Here is a 20,209-nt window from a genome sequence, read left to right on the forward strand (position 1 = left end):
GCCCGCAGCCAGGTGACCTCAAACCCCATAAGCGTGACCAGGATTGCGAGTAGGACCGGCTAAGTGGCAGCAAGACAGAGTGCACAGCCATCACAAAAGACTTGAGATTTTTGTCTGTGTGGGGATGAGTGCCCACAATGATAGAAAAGAACATTAGGAGACCAGAAAAAGCCCTCTATATATTGGGTACTTTTGAACAAGGTGTACAAGTGAGGTGCTAATGGGAATGAAGAGGGTGGTGATGAAAGTAGAAAGCCCCTTCACCCAATGGTTTATCGGAAACCACGAGTGCACATTCAGACGGAAAATAGAGGTGCATTAACAAAGAGAGGAGGACAAGTGTCTTGGTACAGGTGCACACGGATGGAGGTAATGCTTTCCAGAGGATTGTTTTTGGAGTTGGAGTCAATGTGCTCTAGGACAGTGGTCACCAACCTTTTTGAGACCAAGATCGCTGGTCTCGGCCGTGAACCTGCACAAGATCTGGGTGCTCTAAGACAGTGGTCACCAACCTTTTTGAGACCAAGATCGCTGGTCTCGGCCGTGAACCTGCACAAGATCTGGGTGCTCTAGGACAGTGGTCACCAACCTTTTTAAGACCAAGATCGCTGGTCTCGGCCGTGAACCTGCACAAGATCTGGGGCTCTCGGGTTGCTGCTCTCGGTTGAGGCGTACGGGCGTGTTCAGTGGACAAAATGTGTGCCTGTTGGTCGCTATCTGGAAGGTGAGGGCAATGATATCGTAATACATTTTTAAAAAAATGTTCTCGTGATCGGCCAGCAAAGTCACAAAGATTGACTAGTAGCTCACGATCGACGGGTTGGCAACCCCTGCTCTAGGATGATCAGCCAGCCATACATCACACAGTGCTTAATTTGGCTATATGGCATTTGGAGATACACTCCTGATCAAAATCTTAAGACCAGTTGAAACATTGCTAGAATTTGCATTTTGCACATTTGGATCTTAATGAGGTTTTAAGTACAGCTACAATATGCAAAAGCAAGAAGTGGGAGTGAGACAAAAAGCACTTTGAAAAAGTAATTTATTGAACACAGCAATGAAACTGAAATAGGCTGTTTATCAGCCGATCAAAAGTTTAAGACCAAAAAAATAACAAAAAACTCTCCAAACCAGAACAAAAACTGTTCTCAGTAGGACTCAGTAATGAGTAGCTCCACCGTTCTTGTTAATCACTTCAAAAATTGCTTTGGACATGCTTGATGCGAGTGTTTCCAGGAGGCTAGTGGGAACATTGCTCCAAGTGGTGAAGATGGCTTCACGAAGGGCATCAACTGTCTGGAACTGATGGCCATTATAATAAACTTCCCTTGCCATCCATCCCCAAATGTTCTCTATGGGATTTAAATGAGGGGAACATGCAGGATGGTCCAAAAGAGTGATGTTATTCTCCCTGAAGAAGTCCTTGGTCAAGCGAGCATTGTGAACTGCAGCGTTGTCCTGTTGAAAAACCCAGCTGTTACCACACAGACGAGGGCCCTCAGTCATGAGGGATGCCCTCTGCAACATCTGCACGTAAGCATCCACCATTTACTTACTGCGCCCAACCTCAGCAGCAATGGCACACTGTCTTGCTTATGCAGCTCGACAATCCGACCACGTTCAAAAAGAGAAAGCTTCTTAGCTTTAGCCATCAGGAGGGCATGACAGTGTGAATGCCTAACAGAAAGTGAAAACTTGGGCTTTTATAGCTTGTGGTCTTTTGATCAGGTGATAAACAACCTATTTCAGTTTGTTTGTTTTTTTTTGTTTAAATTACAAGTTCCAAATGTTTTTTGTCTCACTCCCCCTTCTTGCTTTTGCATATTGTAGCTCTACTTAAAACCTCATTAAGATCCAAATGTGCAAAATGGAAAAGGCTCCCGGAAACAATATAGCCATGTAGCTCCATGGAAACAATATTGTGTTCATTTTAAAAATCTCGCTGTATGGCAATAGCTCATGCATACCAAGAAAGGTCTTGACCTCAACGCTATTGTTAATCGCTTCATTTGAATGATGCCACTGTGCTTGTGAAAGGGGTATGAGTAACACGGAAGGAAAGCAAGGAAGCGGGGAACCTGGGGATAGAAATATGGATAGAAATGGAAACTAACCCTCATAGAACTTTCTCCTCAGTAGCACAGAAAGTAAAGTGCATTGTCTTCCCGTCCCTTCAAGTGCATAAGAATTCTGGCATCATGCTCCGTCAGCTCGCCATTGTTTCCCTCTCTCTGGCTTATTTATGTTGCCAGGGAACTCGGCCAAAAGCGATAAACATAAAAAGTGCCCCAAGAGTGGCATTACAGGACAGGTTGTTGAGAGCAGTGAGGGTTGGAGGAGGTGGGGTGGGAGAAGTAGTGCAGCAATGACAACATGAGTGATTGTAAATTTAAGGCAGTGAGCACATAAAAGCTAGAGGGAGACACTAAAGTACAACATCATTTTTCCCACATTCCGTGCTGGATGAATCACACCTGTTTCCATCTAAAAATTAGACACATAAAAACACATCTACTGTACATGCAGGAAGGTGCATATAAACAGTACGGTGTATAAAATATTTATAATTAGAATTGTACATGTTTTGACAGGTTTATACTGTCATGTGAACCCGCCACGCAGAGGTCTGTGTACTTTTTAGTGCCAGTCCCGAGCCCAGATAAATAGTTATGGTTACATCAGGGCATCTGGCGTAAAACTTTCCCAAACAAATATGCAAATCATGACAAAGCTTTCCATACCGGATCAAACGCAGTCCGGGTGAACAATGACAGTCACTGGCATTGTTAACTGAGAGGGTGCCTGCAGAGACTATGCTACTGTTGGACGACAGCGAAGACAAAGACGGGGAAGATGTGTGAAAGGCATCAGTGAGAGTAGGGACTCTAAGTAGGGACTCTAAATGTTGGCACAATGAAAGAAAAGGCTGGGGAGATAGGAAAAATGTATATACTGTGTGTCCAAGAGACCAGATGGAAAGGCAGCAAGGCTAAGCATAGGTATGATATCCTGAAAGAAGAGTATGTAAACCATGAGTCTCAAACTCACGGCCTGTGGACCATTCGGGAGTTTGAGACCATATTTTGTGGCTCCCTACTTGTCAAGTTTAGTATAAGTGTGTCCCGCGCACACTGGAGGAGATGGTGAGAGGCACTTTAGCTTGCTTCAAGAAAGCGGCTCTTTAATTGAGCAAGCAATAAGCAGCACTGAACTCGCAGTAAGCTTGACACACAGGGAAATGAACAGGGGGGTCACTAGATAAAAAAAATGGCGGTGCCAACACAAAAATGACAGCATAACATGAAACAGTTAACTAAACACACATTGGGCAACTACTACTACTATGAGGAATAATAAAAAAAACAAAACAACCATTTTAACTCTAAACATGTAACTTTATCAAATTTTTACAAACCAAGTACAGGTGTACGGAGAACCTCACAAACCCACAAAATATGTTTTACTCACGCCCAACGATTAACGAACAAACTGCTTTTTATTTTGCAAATACAAAACATCATTCACAAACGAATGCATTTTGTTCTGCCAATAAGAAACTTCCCTATTAAACAAATACATCCTGCTTCAGGGACAAATCAAGCATGTTTTACACACAAAGCAACGTAGTTCTTCAATTCTAAAAAAAAAAAATCTCCTTCAAGTACAAAAAGAGAACAACCTCCAAAAACTACTACGTGGCTTTTGGCTCAATTTTATCACTGTCACGTGACTGTTGGCACTAATTGCAGATCCGCACACAAATGCCTTCAGATTCACACTGCAGTAAAGTTAGAAATATATTCATAGACTCAAATGTCCGTGATCAGTAACAGTGAACGTTGGCTAGACAGCAAACAATACCTCTTTCCAACAGTAATAACGAGATACAACACATTTTTTTTCTTTTATCAAAATGAGCAGTCCTCTGTGCAGTATGACCTACACTGATCTCCATGAGCAGGCAGCAGGGAGACCAGACCACAGGGACCATCTACAAATGTCTATACCGAAAAGAAACAAACAATTATTCAGTAATTTCACTTGTGTGAAGTGTAGTGCCACCAAACTCCCCTCACACATTAATTGTATCCTATTCGTAATACTACAACAATTAGTTTGTGCTTTTACATAGTTTTGGGGAATTTTTTTATTGAGAATGATGTTCTATAATTTCACTTCTGTGTAACTCATAAAGCACTGCACACTAGAGGGTGGACATTCATCAAAACATGCGCCCTTACTGTGTTGCCAGTGCTATTATTTTTTTGACAAATACACCACATGGTTGCACAGGTATTAAAGTTAGATTGACTTGAAATTTCTCACACAGCTCAAGCTGAATCGCCACAAAACTTGGTGCACACCTTCAGGGTCAAGCAAAAATGTTTGTCAACTTAGAATCTAAGTGCTCGGACGTCATTGACCATTTGTCTAATAATTATAAAACTTTGCAAATATCTGTATTACATGTATTTTGTTATAGTTTTTCACATGACTGTATACTGTGTACTGTAAAGGTTTATTCACATTTTTGCTTGAGGATCAAAACTAAAGCTAATTTAGACTGGCTAAAACACATTTACAGTACTCACAGAATTTTTTTCTCGATGAAAGCTGACTTATAATTTAGCCTGGCTGTTGCTTAAAACACAAATCTTTCCATGGTAACAGAAAAGGTATTAAATATCAATATTTTTCGACATGAACTGATCAAAGAAAGGTTTGCCGTCCTCCTGCACTTACAGTTGAACGCAGAGTCAAGCTTGCGCATGTCAGGAATCACATCAACGCGGTGAATTTCTCAGATTGTTTTCTTGTAAAATCCCTGTAGTATAGGATTCCTCGTAGCGCGGGATTTGCTCAGCGTTTGATGATCACTACTTTAGGCCCTTTTGATCTAACTCTGTAAATGACGCTCGCCTGCAGTACAGAAAGAGGAGATTTGGAGCCATCACAGTCAGGTACAGTGGGTGATCAGTGATAAGAGGCAAAAGATGCGAGGTCCTGACATCCACGTCTCATTTAATATACGTGATCTGAGGCCGGTGCTACAGTACAGCGCTGACAGATAGACAGGTACATCAAAGAAACCCGGCGGTCTGGCTGCAGGAGGAGATGGAGCCATTGTTGGATCAAAGTGCCAGGGAGGGGAAAAAAAGGTAGGGGGGAGGTGTAGTACCCTATAGAAATGTAATCATGTGACACCCAAAGCTGTAGAAGCAGGTTTCTGGCACTCGCCCTCTGTTCTTGCCACCTCTGCAAACAAGACTTCAATCATATACGCTCTTCTGTGCTGTAACACGCTGACAGCCACCTCATCATGTTGACACAATCAAAGCTGTTGGTGTGTTCTGGTTTAAATTCAAAAGATACGTTCGCATGACGATGGCTGGGTAAAACTAGGGCATTTTCCAAACTTTTCGCATAAAGATGAGAATCGATCCCACATCACATCAGTCTACAACGCTGTGACAATCCAGGCCAGTACTTGGAGGTGTCACTGTCTTGTAAAAAAAACAAACATTGCCCCATCTGGAAGTATATGACATCTGAGTAAAAGTGACAAATACAAGAAAGTTGTCTCTGCTGGTCGCAGAAGCGATTTAGTAAATGGAAAGCCTAATCAAACTCATTACTTCATCCTCCAGAACGCAACAATGGAGCTGTGGTCCACAAGTGTTATTTTTGTTGCGAGATACCGTGCATGGCCTCGTTCTTTGGTGTTTTTTAAAAAACAGGCTTCACCACACATCCTAAAATAAAGCCTGGAGCTGTGTCAACTGTCAGTGAGTCATCTACAGGGTGTGGAAGCTGTAATTTTGATACACTCCTGATTAAAATTTTAAGACCAGTTGAAAAATGCAAGAATTTACATTTTGCACTATTGGATCTTGTGCAGGTTCTGAATAGAGCTTCAAAATGCAAAATGAAGAAATGGGAGTTGTACAGATGCATGTGTAGTGCTCTGTAAACGGCATCATACATGCTCTGACCAACCCTGTACAAAGCTCGGTCAGGTTCTTTTCTAGTTGGTGGAAACACTGGCGCCTTAACCTACAGTACGTAGCAAGGGATAGCCATCTTTTATTGTGTCCTGTTGCTGATGTGTTTGTTTTTTTTAATGTTCTATGGACCATGGATGTGTCTGAAATAAAGTTGATGATGATAAAACGTATCCATTTTAATAAACCCATCCATTTTCTATCGCAATGCGGGTGGCCAGAGCCAATGCCAGTCTTTCCTTCCTATAGTTTCCGGGTCGGACACCAAAACCCATGGCTCTCTTCGCTAAAAAGGTTCCCAACCCCTGCTGTAAGCAATTGAGATCCCTTCTTCGTAAACAAAAGTTGATACAACATTTACATTACGTAAACCGATGCGGACATATGATGTTGTATAGTTGGAGGCTGAGGTTGGAACAGACCAGGGTTACATTGCAGAAGTGGCCAGTCCATAGTTAACATAGTGCAGGATCAGGAGCTGGGACAATAGCAGGAAGAGACCACAGGGTGGTGGCTACCGGTCACAATGACACCCCCTCCCTCTTACTGGATGTTGTTCCGTTGCCCACCAACGTTTGAAGGATGTGGGGAGATCGTGAAGGACGTCAAGCGGAGCGGAGGGAGGATGACAACAGTGGAGATGAGTGGTCGGAATGTCAAATAGCAAGAGCGAAGAAGTGAGATTGTTTCGGGGCGATATGAGCTAAATGCTGCTAGTGGAATGAAGTTGACAGCTGGCAGACACACACTGCCACAAAGAGTCAAACCCGCCCCCGAGGTCCCTTCTGAATACAAGTCCTGCACTGCGGCACGTACGCGTCCAGACGGAGGGGCCAAGTTGTCTGCGACGTATCTTAGCTCCGGGCTCTTGCTTTGCTGCTCACGTTGGAAGGCTTTGTTCACTGGCCAGAGACCGGATATCTCCTCAATGACTGGCCGCTGTCTCCCCTCCTCGCCCCCTGGTCTCACCTAACCTTCCCTTTCTGGTGCCTGACATTCTTTAAGACATTGTAATGCTTTCCCTGACAGGACAGTACAGACAGAACAAGGCTGGTCATCGCTGTATACCGCAATGTAACCCACAGGGCATGCTATGTTTTTATGATAGTATGTTCCATAAACAATGTTAAAATAATTAGTTCTAATTGCAAAATCATCTAAAATTAAACTCTGACCTTCCTTTTGAATTCCACTCACTGTATGAGGAAGAAATGTCAGAAATTTAATTTGACCTGTGTTCTGTGCATGACAAAACTGCGGCTGATGACTTACGTAGATACTATTATAAAATAAAAAAAAACTCTTTCAAATCAAATCAGCAGAAGAAAATTTGAAAATGATATCAACTTTTTATCAACTTAAGTAAACAGGATGTAGTGCATCGTGCTCTTATTTTGAAGGACGGAAATGTGTTGTGTGCGTTGAGAAGGGTTCTTGACTTTTGCTAAAAGAGACATGAATAAATCATCCTGAAACCCTCTGTTACATTGGAATGAGACAGACGTCATTTATTGTTTGACTTCCCTGATTCTGACTGCTTAGAGGAAGTCCGACGTAGCGCATCAAAGACGGGGCACCCTGTTATTTCTACACCATGAATCTGGAGGTGTTTAATCACATTGGTCGTGCACCTTCGTTGCATGGTAGCATTGTGTTGCAAATGTTGCAATTAGCCAACCGATCCTTTTTTTTTAATGAAGTTAAGCCAAACTTTGTAGCCCACTTCTTTGTTGGTGTTCGCCGGCTTCTTCTCCGTTGGTGTTTGCGGCTATTTCTTCCAGTCAGTAGACAGAGCATTGAAAACTACGAATCAAAATTTTAAAATATGAATGATCCCGGGAGAATCTGAATGTTATCTGAATGTCCTGGTTCCCATCGATGTTGGGGACGCGATGCCCAACCGTACTCCTGATAGCTCTCAACTTACTGTTGATGACAAAAGAATATTAAGGTCATCTTAACCCCATCTTTCATTTGTGACCTACATGAATAACTGGAAATGGTGTTCTTGGCAGATGAACTATACAATGAGGAATAACCATTCCATAGTGGTGCATGCGGGCCAGTCTTGGCTCAAGCATTACAACATATTGGCCCAGTAGCCAAGAGAGGAGTAAACAAGGAAGGCACTGAAACAAATGGAAGACGCTCTGGCTCAGACAGAAGGGAAGGAAGAAAGGGTGACATCGTTGATCTGCGGTGGCCTCCTAACACCCCGGTGAAACACAAATCACCTTGGATTTAACAATGAGCAAATTGTAAACAAGAGGTAACATTGTGAAAAATATTTTTTCACACGTGTGGAATGCACACATATCGTGTTGACTGATTTAGGGTCTATAGAGGAGCATGCACAGAAGCTGAAATAAAGTATTATATTTCCAACTAGACTACTTTTACACGCATATAACCACGTGGAGGCAGTAGTTAGCTAACCATGGCGCAGATTCAACTCACTTTAATGGTTAGCCACCAGGTGCCGCCAAAGTCTTACTTAAAGCCAGCCTGTCCTAACATGAAAGAAAAGCAATTTGCAGAAACCCGTATTGATTAAATATATTAAAGCAGCAACATTGGATACATAACTTGTTTTTTTTCCAGTGATGCTTCCTTTTCTGATTATTTAGTCATTAAAGTGACAATTGCAGCGCTAGTGTGCAAGGTTTTCTCATGTATCGTCTCATTTGACCACCAGAGGTCGCTGTCCGCGTGACATTTATGACAATTGGGAAGCTTTTGGTCAAGACCCCAATCACAAAATGAATGCAGCTTCTCCAAAGATGTTTTAGCGATAGTGATTTTTTTTCAGGATTCAAATTGGATAACAAACAAAACAAGGGGGAAAAATTTGTGACTCACAGAGCGCAGATGGGGCAAGAACCTCTCTATGTCATTCATGTCTATGCCATCATCTTCCTCAAACTTGTTTTTGCTCATCCTGAAACAGAGAAAACAGAATGAGCACCATCAGGGATTGCACCAAGGAGAAAAAAGCATTTCAAAACATTACCAAGGAAGCATTGATAGATTGTAGATGTTATGTTGACATCAAGACAGGAGATCTTACCCCTCTCTGTCTATGTGTGGCAGATGCTTAGGTGCGCCCCTCAAGTGTTTCCTGTGGAAGTGGCTGAAGTCCAGCTTCTCTGGCTGCATATCCCAACCTGTACCACTGCAACAAAAAGACATAACATAAAGTTAAGTTAATTATAAGGCCATAGTACAACACGCAGTATCGTATGTGCAAACATACAGTCATTCCTTAAGAAGTACACTGGGTGCATATGATCAACAAGGGACGTACCCGCATGAGTCCATGGTGTTAGCAGCCCATATGTCTGTGCCTAGAATATCAAAGGAGCCGTCTCTGTTGCCATTCTACACAGCATACGACATGGTAGGAAAAACAGGATGTCACAAATATAGCATAGCTTGCTTACGTACAGGAGCTCACACATACGGAAAACTTCACCTTTTATAGCTCAAAACAAGCAAGTTAGGAAGGCATATGATACGTCATTGTTCAATGTCTTGTAGGTCTCTTGCAAATAGAGGAATTAATGACGCTATGGAGGTGATGCAATGCATACCCATGAGGGAACAATGCGAGTCGCACATACTACAGTATCGTCATGCACTAGACGTAAACAGTACTTGACAAGGTCGTGAGGGAGCGTGGTCATTTCGTGCCAATGCGCACCATTTTCGGCATGAGTTGTGTGCCAAGTTTGTAAAATATGCGTAAACAGTAAGCAAATAGTGCGTAAACTAGTTTTCACGCTTTTCAGGCATGCAATAAATACATAAGTGACACGCATTGCTATGGTAACTTGCGGGACAAGGTGGAGGCAAAATGAGTGCGAGTGTAAACGCCGCTTTACAACTCGTTCCTGCCAGCAATAACAGGGACGCCACTAAACACTGTAGCACTAAATACTATGCACTTAAGTCAAATCAAAATTACATTTTGGCAGCAATAAACCCTTCAAACACGTGACCCAGGTACCTTGGAGGAGCATTTGAACTGGTTGTTTCGCCCCCTGCTGCCAGACCGAGAGCCAGAACCCGGTCTAGATCCAGAACTGGGCCTGGAACCCGTACTGCCGTTACTGCTGTGCTCCCACTCATCCTGTGCATAGAGAAAAAAAAGTAAGTGTTTGGCTGTACAGTATTCTGGAAGGAAGTGAGTATTACACTATACACACTTACAATTACTGGCTTGGAAAAATCTCTCCCCTGGGATGACGTCCAGCTGCCATCTTTGTTGTAGTTGTAGTTGCAGTCGTCTGTCCACTGGAGGAGAAAAACAATGCAGAGGATGCAAAATGTTCTTTTTAATGATGCTTTAACAGTAACGTGTGTCACTTGAGTTTATGACCACCAAACGTGAGGAAAAATCTATCTCCTCCTCAATTGTTTGCTCCACCATCACTTTTTAAGTTGCGGGTTTTCATGATGTCAAAGGGGAAAAACCTCCTTCCTCATGCACTTGACAACACTTGTGACTCACTCTTAGCTAGATGAGGGCACCCCGTGTATACACCCATCACTTCACTGAAGCCAGCTTTGTAATAAACAAAAAAATTATACAAATCAGGCTTCACTACACATCTTAAAATAAAGGTCTGCCAACTACTCCATAATGTTATGTTGTTATATCTGTATTGGTGTATCAGTAATGTAATATTTTACTATCGCCTGTGATTTCTTTTGTAACCCATTTAGGCAGCAAACTAGCCAGAATTACTTGAACCCCTTATGAGGCTCTTGCCTGTGGCACCTTCCCATCGTAGTCCAGGTCCAAGTCGCCATCCGCCTTGTCTCCCAGAAGCCCTTGCACCTGGTACTCCAGCACGTAGCTGTCGATGAAGCGCTCCAGCTCCTCGATCTCTTGCGAGCGTGTGCTTCCGGCCTCGGACGACGCCGATGCCACTGATGAGCTCTCCATGGCAACCGGGCGGGCGGTGGATGGGAGGACAGGAGGAGAGGGTAGGGGGGAGGAAAGTGACCTGTGCAGGAAACCAGGGGAAAGAGTGAGTGAGCTGGGTCAGCATAATACGACTGTGCATTGTATCATAACACTGGCTAAGCTCTCACCTCATAATCCGAAAACAACGAATCACCTCGCTGCTGTCAACAAGCATCCATAACTGCACCATCTTTTCTCTGAACCCACGACGGGCCCGACCTTTAAACTACAGCAAATCCACCATGCACTCCTCTGCTACTGTCAACATTCCCCGGCGTCACCATTAACCATCCTCGCCTGCCTCTCCGTTTGTTTTTCCAACTCTTTCGCGACCGCCTCCACCTCCCTCCTCCTGTCAGGCGTTGTGTGCGATCACCTGACCCCTGGCCGACAGGGAATCAGCTTCCTGCCCGGGTGCCTATCGCTACTAAGCTCCTTTACATCACGGCTTGATCAGCAGCCATGTAAAGAGGATTTATCCCCCTGGAGCACGCAGAATGGTATCTGCTGAGGTCTGATGACCGGCTGGGGATTCCCGTGCATTTGTCTGGCTGCAAGGCTGGTAACTACCATGATGGTAATGACAAGCATCAATCAAGCAGGGGTGACTATATTTTCGGCAGGGAGCAGTGTCCCACAAGGATCTAATATACAAAATACTAGGAATGGGCATAATGACTGATGAATTGTTTGTCAAGAATTGTGTGGATCCGATTAGAGCGAAACTGAGTGCACTACGTGGCTGCAACCATTAGAGACACTCAACTAGTTTGCTGAGAAGAAAAACATAACGTCAACAATGGGAAGTTGAGCTACGTCCATGCAGGCCACCACTATAGCACAACTACTTCGGGCACAGAGTCCAGAAAAAATGGCCGCATAACACCAATTCTGCAAGAAAAATGAACGACCGGCTCAGTGCAACATTTGCAGCGCCGTCGTATCATGCAAAGGAGGGTGCACCACTAACATGATTAAACACCTCCGGATTCACGGCGTACACAGAGTGCCCTGTTTTTGACGCGCTATGCCAGACTTCCAACCAGTCAGGTCAGTAAAACAATAAATAACGTTGATCTTAAGCGAACATTGAAGCACCAACCTCATCGCACATTTGAAACTGCAGCACGCAGGGAACTCCCACGGGACGCCAAAAATTCATAACCTATAACAGAAAAGAGCCAGCCCCTGTTAGTGGTGAGTAATGTCGGGTTTAAACGCTTCAGTGAGCGCCTCGAACCTCGCTGTACTATGCCTAGCTGCCATTACACCCCATATGCATAAAGATGTAAATGGGTCAGTTTCTCCTCATACCTACTGTTGCTGATTATAGTTCTCTGAGTAATATCACTTCAAGATCAAGCTATTTCTAACATTCCACACTACAAAATAAGCACTAAAAGTATGTATGAGTCGTGCTAATATCGGATCAGTATAGGCCAAAATTCAAGACTGCAATATTGGCATCGTATCAGAAGTGAAAAAGTTGTATTGGGACACCCCTAGTTGTCAGTAATGTATAACTAAAAATGCATGTAATATAGTTTTCATAGTGAATTACAGGTATGTGCTGTGTACATTTACAAAATATAACAGTAGAATATAAAGTATAGTATATACCAGGGGTCCTAGTGGTTAGCATGTTGGCCACACAGTCAAGAGATCGAGAAAATCTGGGTTCGAAACTCCATGTGGTCATCTCTGTGTGGAGTTTGCATGTTCTCCCCGTGTGTGCGTGGGTTTTCTCCGGGCACTCCAGTTTCATCCCAGATTCCAAAAACATGCATGTTAAGTTAATTGGCGACTCTAAATTGTCCATAGGTATGAATGTGAGAGTGAATGGTTGTTTGTCTATATGTGCCCTGGAATTGGATGGCGACCAGTCCAGGGCGTACCCCGCCTCTCGCCCGAAGTCAGCTGGGATAGACTCCAGCATACCCCTGTGACTCTAGTGAGGATAAGAGGCATAGAAGGTGGATGGGTGGTATATACCAGGGGTGTCCAAACTACGGCCTGGGGGCCATTTGTGCTATTTTTTTATTTTTTTAAATTGGCCTGCGGAACATTCTACAAATTAAATGAAAACAAAAAACCCAACAACAACAGCAACAATGGGAAAAAAAAGAACAAATGTGTAATAATAGGTGCTAATAATAATGCGCTTTGTCAACTACAACACAAAGCTAGTTTTGCCTTAAATACATATAAAAACATCCTTTTTTAGCCTTTTTTTTTTTTTTTTTACAAAACAAAGCATCAAAATGGCCCCCCGCATCCTCTAAGTTTTTTATTTGCAGCCCTTGATGGAAAAGTTTGGACAATAATATTGTAATGATAACATAATTAAGACAGTTTTGCTACTATGTAGCCCATCTAGGTGGTCGGTGCCCTCACAGATTTTTCTACACGTATTCATACATCACTGTACTCCATACAGTACATTAATCATGTATGAGTTAACTGATCATTACTTACAGTATACTGTACATATGTGCAGTTTGATTTTTGTTGCCTGTGGTTAGAGTCTAGTCAGATGTCCTTGACATGTAGGGTCGTACTGCCAGAGGACAAACTGCTGTTAATCGATAGTGATCCGTCCAATAACACAGAACAGATTTATAACAGTAGCCTTATGTCAGTATTGTTAATGTCTTTGTGTGTTGTAAGCACATTGCATTTTGTTGTTGTTGATGCATTATGTTGAGCTGCCCTTGGAGAGTAGAATACGGTTACCCAAAATACAGATTTTCCTGGAGCATATTTTGTTGTCTTACTTTCTTTGTTTACTCTCTCACTGCCAAAGCTGGAAATCAATTCATTTTGCCTTTAACGTAAAGCATGGTAACCTTCGCAGGTTCGAAAAATATGTTTTCTTTATTTTTCTCGAGCTGCTGCGCCTCTCCTGATGTCTTTTGGCATCAGCCGTGGTCTATGTATACTCAGTACTATCGTTTGTTTCCTTTTATGCACAGTAAAACAAAACAACTTGAAGAGACCGCCTGGTATCCTTTAGATGCGGTTGCACAACGAGCAGACATAAAGAACCGTAATCCCCACGTCGCAGAGTTTAAAACACAAGACCTTAGTCTCCTCAGCAAAGTCAGCGTTCTCGCCACATACAGCGAGAGCTGCTAATACATCTAATCTGGTCTACTACAGACTGGCTGGCTTAACAATCTCACGCGTAGGTTTTAGATGGAATTTGGCGTATTCTATTTCTGAGAGCGGGTTCATGGCGAGGGCTACAGCGGTTTATCGAACGGTATCCACATTTAACAGTGGCGTTTGTAAATGATAATCGGTTGCTAGGTTGATTTCCTGCTCAAACATAAGGATTAAATTCATGTTATAAAAAACATAAAATAGGCAGGGGTAAAAGTGTTTTCTCATTTAAGTAATATCCGCTTAAAGTGGGTTCAGTCGTCCCTCGCCACATCGCGGCTTGACTACGACAGTTTTTCAAACATAACTAACATAATCATGCCGTTTCGTGGTTGAAGACGACCTATTTGTTTTTTAAAAATGCATATTTAAGCACATTTTACGTAATTTCTGCCTAAATTGTGCATGTCCAGGCATAAAAATGGCTAAATGAACTAAAATACAAATATAAGGCATGAAGAATATGTATTCAAATTGTGAATGTAGTATTCCACATTGGTAATGAGGTATCAATAATGGTTAGGTGAGACAAGCACCACAAATGACTGCCGGAACAACAGGCTTTTATTGCGAGTTTAAATTATCTCACAACAGGGACAATAATAACATAACAATAATAATAATCATCATCATCAGCATCATACTAATAACACTGGCTACTGTGGCTACTGCCGTAAGCCACGAAAAGCTGCACCTCAACGCTGAACTCCCGACGTCACTTCCTGTCCTCCACACATCCGGAACGTATTTACTGCGACACACACAAGCACAGGTTTTATTTATGTGCCATTTTGTGTGCAGCGGTTCAGGAGTAGAAGACTTAACTGACATAAACAAATACATGGTCGTGAAAAATGGAAGTAATTCGGCATGTACCGTATGTGGTTTTCAAGTGGGATGACGACATTTGGAGCTACGACAGAAGGCTGAAACTCTTACCAGCCACTGTAAAACCAGTTTGGAATGAGTGGGCTGAATGACCTCAATGCGAAGGGGGCAGCCTCCATATGCCACATGGGGGGGATGGGGGGATGTGACATGTTTGTGTACGGGGATGCTTGCATACATTTGTGCACATAATAGTCTCATTGTCTCTCAGTGCCACAGTAGTGGCTTGATGGGAGAGCAGCGAGCAGGGCAAGCTCGGTTGAACTATTTTTACAGTAGCTTGTTATGTGGTTGCAACCCCGCACACACACACGTACACACAAGTGCAGGTGTGCCATACAGTTTATTCCCGTCACTCGCTAGCTACAACATTAAGTACACCTGCACAATCCAACACAAACATCCAGCCGCACTTGGTAATAACGGTCAGTTTTGACTGACGGTGGCAAATGATTACACAGCATTTTACAAAGCAAAGGCTATTAGCGGTTGCGGTTAGGTAACATGACGACAAAAGAAGCAACGCAGCAAACAAAAGCTAAACTACAACAAGACCACAACAATGAGCATGGACCTATGCTAAGCTACATGCATTATTAGTTTTCCAAGCTCGAAAATCTGCCCCTTGTGATCATTCGCTCTGTCATTGGCTCACTCATCCACACACTACAGCAGCACTCAAACAAGGCTTTATTTCTGAAGCCTGAGTCACCCACTGTTCTAATTTCCCACCCCCACCTTGCAGATGTGTTTCCCCCACTATCCTCCAAATACTGCATGTGCATGACCTTTACTTGCGTTCAGCCACCATCTTAAAACCTTCATTAACTGAGCAGGGCATTTACCGACTAGGCCCGAATATCTGACTAATATAAAACTCTGAAAATGACAGGTTGTCTTCTATTCAGGACTTTCACATGCAAACCTACAAGAAGGCGGCAAAATGTCATCTTCCAAAAAGGAGTCACAGCTTTTCTTCCCGTCACTCACACACACACGCACGCACGCACGCACCCCAGTGACCTGTGGAGATATGCAGCACACAGAGACCCACTGGAAAACAGTATCTTGAAAGTTGGGCAAGTTAGCAAACAATACAGGAGATGTGATGCTAATTTCAAGATAATAGTGATCAATAAAGCAGAGTCATCAAATAACTGACGTGTGCCTCAGAAATATATATTCTATTTGCAATCTACTAGCATTTATTTCACAGTATCTGTTTTTGTGTCTTTGATTTTGTCTAAAAAAACATTTTTTACCCCAAAAAATGTGTCTTGAATGTCATCTTATATTCAATATGGTAACATTTTAGAAGAATAAAATGTGTACTACAGATAGTAAACCTTAACTGGAGCTGCTTACATCCAAAACAGGTGATGCACATTCATCACCATGTAAATGCAGCTCAATTACAGGTTATTGTCTATAGGCTATTGTAAGGGGCTTGTCTTTTGTACTGAGCAGCCAGGACAGAGATGTGTGTGGCACTTTTAACAACACGATGCTACTGCTACTTTCCGGTAACTTCCATTCGTGGTTCTGTTGTTGTCGTGTACAACTAAATTGTTCACAAGGGCCATATTTTCAAAAACAGGGGTCGGACTTCTACCTTCAGGAGCGATTTATTGTTCTGCCTTCTAACATAGATTGTCTATTTAACAGACGAGCAAATAGTCAAAGGTCGTATACAAAACAGCATTGATTACTAAGCAGCAAGCAGTGCGCAAAGACATTTTTTGTCAACAAAAATGCAGAGGAATGATTACCCTGCCTGTGATTATAGACTGTAGTTATAACAGAGGTGACAACAGCCATAGATTGTCAATATAAAAGGATGCTTCTGATGATTTCTTGGCTAGGCTTCGCGAACGAAGATTTTAGGGGCATTGACCACGTCTAGCGCAGGCACGCTGGCGGCTGACGAGGCCGATTCGGGACAGGCACGCTCGGCCACAGCGGGGGCAGGAGCTGGTGCTGTGACTACACGGTTCTTTCTCCTACTGCGCTTCTCTTGGATGGCAGCCCTACGGTTGCTCTCAAAGGAGGAGACTGACTCACATTATTATGCCATATATTTTCCTTACATTGATGAAAAAATGGCCTCAAAATAATATTGATAATAATATTGCTTATTGGCAATCATCTGTATGACAATTATCGTCCAGCAAAATTAGTTATCGTGACAGGCCTATGTAAGTGTAAACAGAATAGACTGGAGTTGAGATGTGATTTTGACAAAATATTGCAAGATTTGTTAAAATGTCACAATACATTATGCACGACAACGGTTCAAACTCTGGTGTGTAACTTCAGAGATGTGCTTTTCTAGTAGCTTCTGGTGCAGATCAGACTTGGCTTGGATCGCTACATATCAGTGTTTAGCTATGCAAGAGAAACCTGCTCCTGTTCCTGTTCCACATGACATCTCACTTCAATCCAGTGAGTCTCTATTATATGGCTTGCTGTTGCATGTAAACATTCCTTTTCCCACTCAGATCAGTCTCTGTGTGACAAGAATCCTTGGAATGTTACAAGCATGGGAATAGTATGAGAAGACAAGTCATACTTTTAAAGTAGATATCAAGGGGACCATGCACTCTGTGTGAACAACGCTCTTTTATGAAACAGGTATTCATGAACATAGCATCATTAACACTGTCATTTCTGTGCTGCAAAGAATAAATAAGGTCACCGAAAAGAACCCCCCAACCAAAACAAACTGAAACGTCCTGACTGCTCAGTACAAGATGGCTCTGTGGCCAGTAAGAAGTAGTTCACCTGAAAACAACCCATGTTTAGTGCCTATGTGAAGCAACTAACAAAACATGAGCAGGAATCTGTGGTCAACGTGCAGCTATGCCCAAACACAGAAATGACACAAAACCAAAAACACAATTGAAACAAATGCAACAAGAAGATCAAAAAGAAACGCAAACGAAAAATGCTGCAAAGGCCAAAAACCTGCAGAAACCCCCAAAACAACAGCATGAGAGAAATGCTGCAAGTTCACAGAATAAAACCACGTTTTCCCGGCCTACGCAGGCATTCACACCTGAGGGATGTCATTCTTTAAAAACATGACCGGGATGCCCAGAAGAAAGATGGCTGACTTTTGAAGAGAGATAAATCTTCTGTCTTTGTTAAACACTTGTCGGTCGTGTTTTACAATATTATACAGCAATCCCGCTCAAGTATTTTAAGATGGGCATTGCTCAGGTCTCGCACTCCTGGTAGCCTGTTCCATAAACTTGCAGCATTTCTCTCATTCAGGTGATTTGTGGTTAGCATTTGTTTTTGCTCTTGCAGCATTTGTGTGCTTGCAGCATGTTTAATTTGCAGCATTTTCTCATTGCATTTGTGGCTTTTTGGTTTTGGATCATTTCTGTTTGGAGTGTTGCTGCCGCCACTGAAGTAATCGCCCTCTGCACATTTGTTGCAATTGTTAACTTATTTTTACACTTGCATGCAAAGTGAATCTCTCCACGTCCCTACTCTTTGCCAAAGTTAATATTAAGGATTGCTTCTGTAATTACAGTGTAATTCCTGGGCTGCTAATAATAAAGTAAACAGAACCCATATAAACAAACCGCAAAGTCTCAGTCCTCCTGTGCCTATTACACCATAACCACGCCCATATTGAATGGGAAGCTAGCCCTGAGCTGCATCCTTTAGCCGTGACTTATTACATGCTAGAGCACCTTTTTATCAGTAAAAACATACAAATGTGGATACAGATCTCCACGTCCAAGCATACAGGAAGATCTGGAGCAAAACCACACGCCTGTATGTCTCGACCCACGCGTGTAACACTGGCAACAATGCTGACGCAAACTTTGCGGCTAACCGGCCGGCTAATGCTAACATCACTGGACAACAACAGCACACATTGTTTATAAAAATGCTTTTCTTGTTGTGGTAAGCAACATGTCTGATAAAATGGTGTCACAGCACAATTATCCATCCAAAGATGAAGTACAACCCAAATCCTTTGTTGCTTGTTAGCACTAAAAGCAACATCTTCTGCAACCGGCTTATAATGAGATTAATGCTCACCCGAATTGAGGATGTGTCTCCTGGGGAGGAACCCGGGCTCACCTCTTGATCTCAAACCCGCCTCTTCATGTGTGGTTCTTAAAACAGAAGTGTGTGATTAGCTACGGAGTTTCGACTCCAACGTAGACAGCAGACCCGGAGGAAAAGAGAATGCAGGAATGTGACGTTTAGTCCGGTTTGCTGCCACTGGTGACACGTGCAAGCAGGGCGGTGCATCATGGGAGATGCAGTTTAATGTGCTCTGCTGCCTGTTGGAAGTGAGTCATCTCCACACAAATGCCTGTTTTTACTACTCCAAGCAGTGTCGATGTCTGGGAATAAAATATGATTGAAATTCATATTCACATAATTTTATATTTTCTGCATGTCGAACTTCAATATGAGAAGACTAAAATTGTATAGTCCAAAACTAAACATGTGTTTTGTTTGATTCAGCTCTCTGAAAAATCCCCCGCCCATATAAAAAATATAAATAAATAAAACTCATACAGCCAGTGTTAATTCCTTCCCGTTTATTCCTGTCGATTAAATTACTATTACTACTTCCTGGAAACGACATGCACATGTACTGTCGATACACTCAATAGTTTACTGCACACGTTGTTATTGTTTTATGTCCCGTTATCTTTATTGCACATTAGTAGTTTAGGTATTGTATTGTAATGTTTTATTTCATTCTAGCACTGTTTTTTTTACTTCGAGTTTTTCTCATATTTTGAACCTCTGTTATAGCTAAATAATCTACACCACTTACTAAAAGCACAGCTGACACAGCTCTTGTATTGGATGTCATTAGTTTATGCAGGTGCTGTATAGTTTAGGTTGTCAAAAACACCCAAAGCTCAGCGGGGAAACCAAACCATCCCAATGTAATCATGACCCCTTGTGGATGCTGCGAAAAGTGGAGCCAGGCACTTGCAAAGAGTTAAATTGGGTTAAGGCATTCCAATATGCTTTCGATTCTTCACCCATCTTCGTATTTATCATCTATAGATAACAGAAACGTGCTCTCTTGATACATATGGAAGGACGCACGTGCCTTTGAAGTCAAACAAGGACTTACCTGAAGAGAAATTGTAAAAGTTCCCAAGATCCAAAGTAGTTTGTGCTGTTACCAAGGAAACTATAA

At 42.6% G+C, this 20,209-nt stretch overlaps 1 protein-coding gene across 5 annotated transcripts in view; it reads right to left on the reverse strand.

The window, feature by feature from the left end:
• ctif (CBP80/20-dependent translation initiation factor) overlaps positions 1-19,255 on the reverse strand; it is a 52,868-nt gene extending 33,613 nt beyond the window's left edge. For 2 of the 5 annotated variants that reach the window (XM_054757111.1, XM_054757115.1), the window contains exons 1-7: positions 11,103-11,997; positions 10,777-11,014; positions 10,215-10,298; positions 10,012-10,134; positions 9,310-9,383; positions 9,073-9,177; positions 8,865-8,943 (exon numbers count right to left, since the gene is read on the reverse strand). In XM_054757111.1, coding sequence (XP_054613086.1) covers positions 8,865-8,943; positions 9,073-9,177; positions 9,310-9,383; positions 10,012-10,134; positions 10,215-10,298; positions 10,777-11,014; positions 11,103-11,164 — 765 coding nt within the window. In that variant the 5' untranslated portion in view covers positions 11,165-11,997. Of the gene's footprint in view, positions 1-8,864; positions 8,944-9,072; positions 9,178-9,309; positions 9,384-10,011; positions 10,135-10,214; positions 10,299-10,776; positions 11,015-11,102; positions 11,998-19,080 lie in introns of those variants that run through there. The other 3 variants (XM_054757112.1, XM_054757114.1, XM_054757113.1) reach the window with 3 other exon arrangements.
• Between the last annotated feature and the right edge of the window lie 954 nt (positions 19,256-20,209).

The sequence above is a fragment of the Dunckerocampus dactyliophorus genome, chromosome 17 (assembly GCF_027744805.1).
Source record: "Dunckerocampus dactyliophorus isolate RoL2022-P2 chromosome 17, RoL_Ddac_1.1, whole genome shotgun sequence".
NCBI lineage: Eukaryota > Metazoa > Chordata > Actinopteri > Syngnathiformes > Syngnathidae > Dunckerocampus > Dunckerocampus dactyliophorus.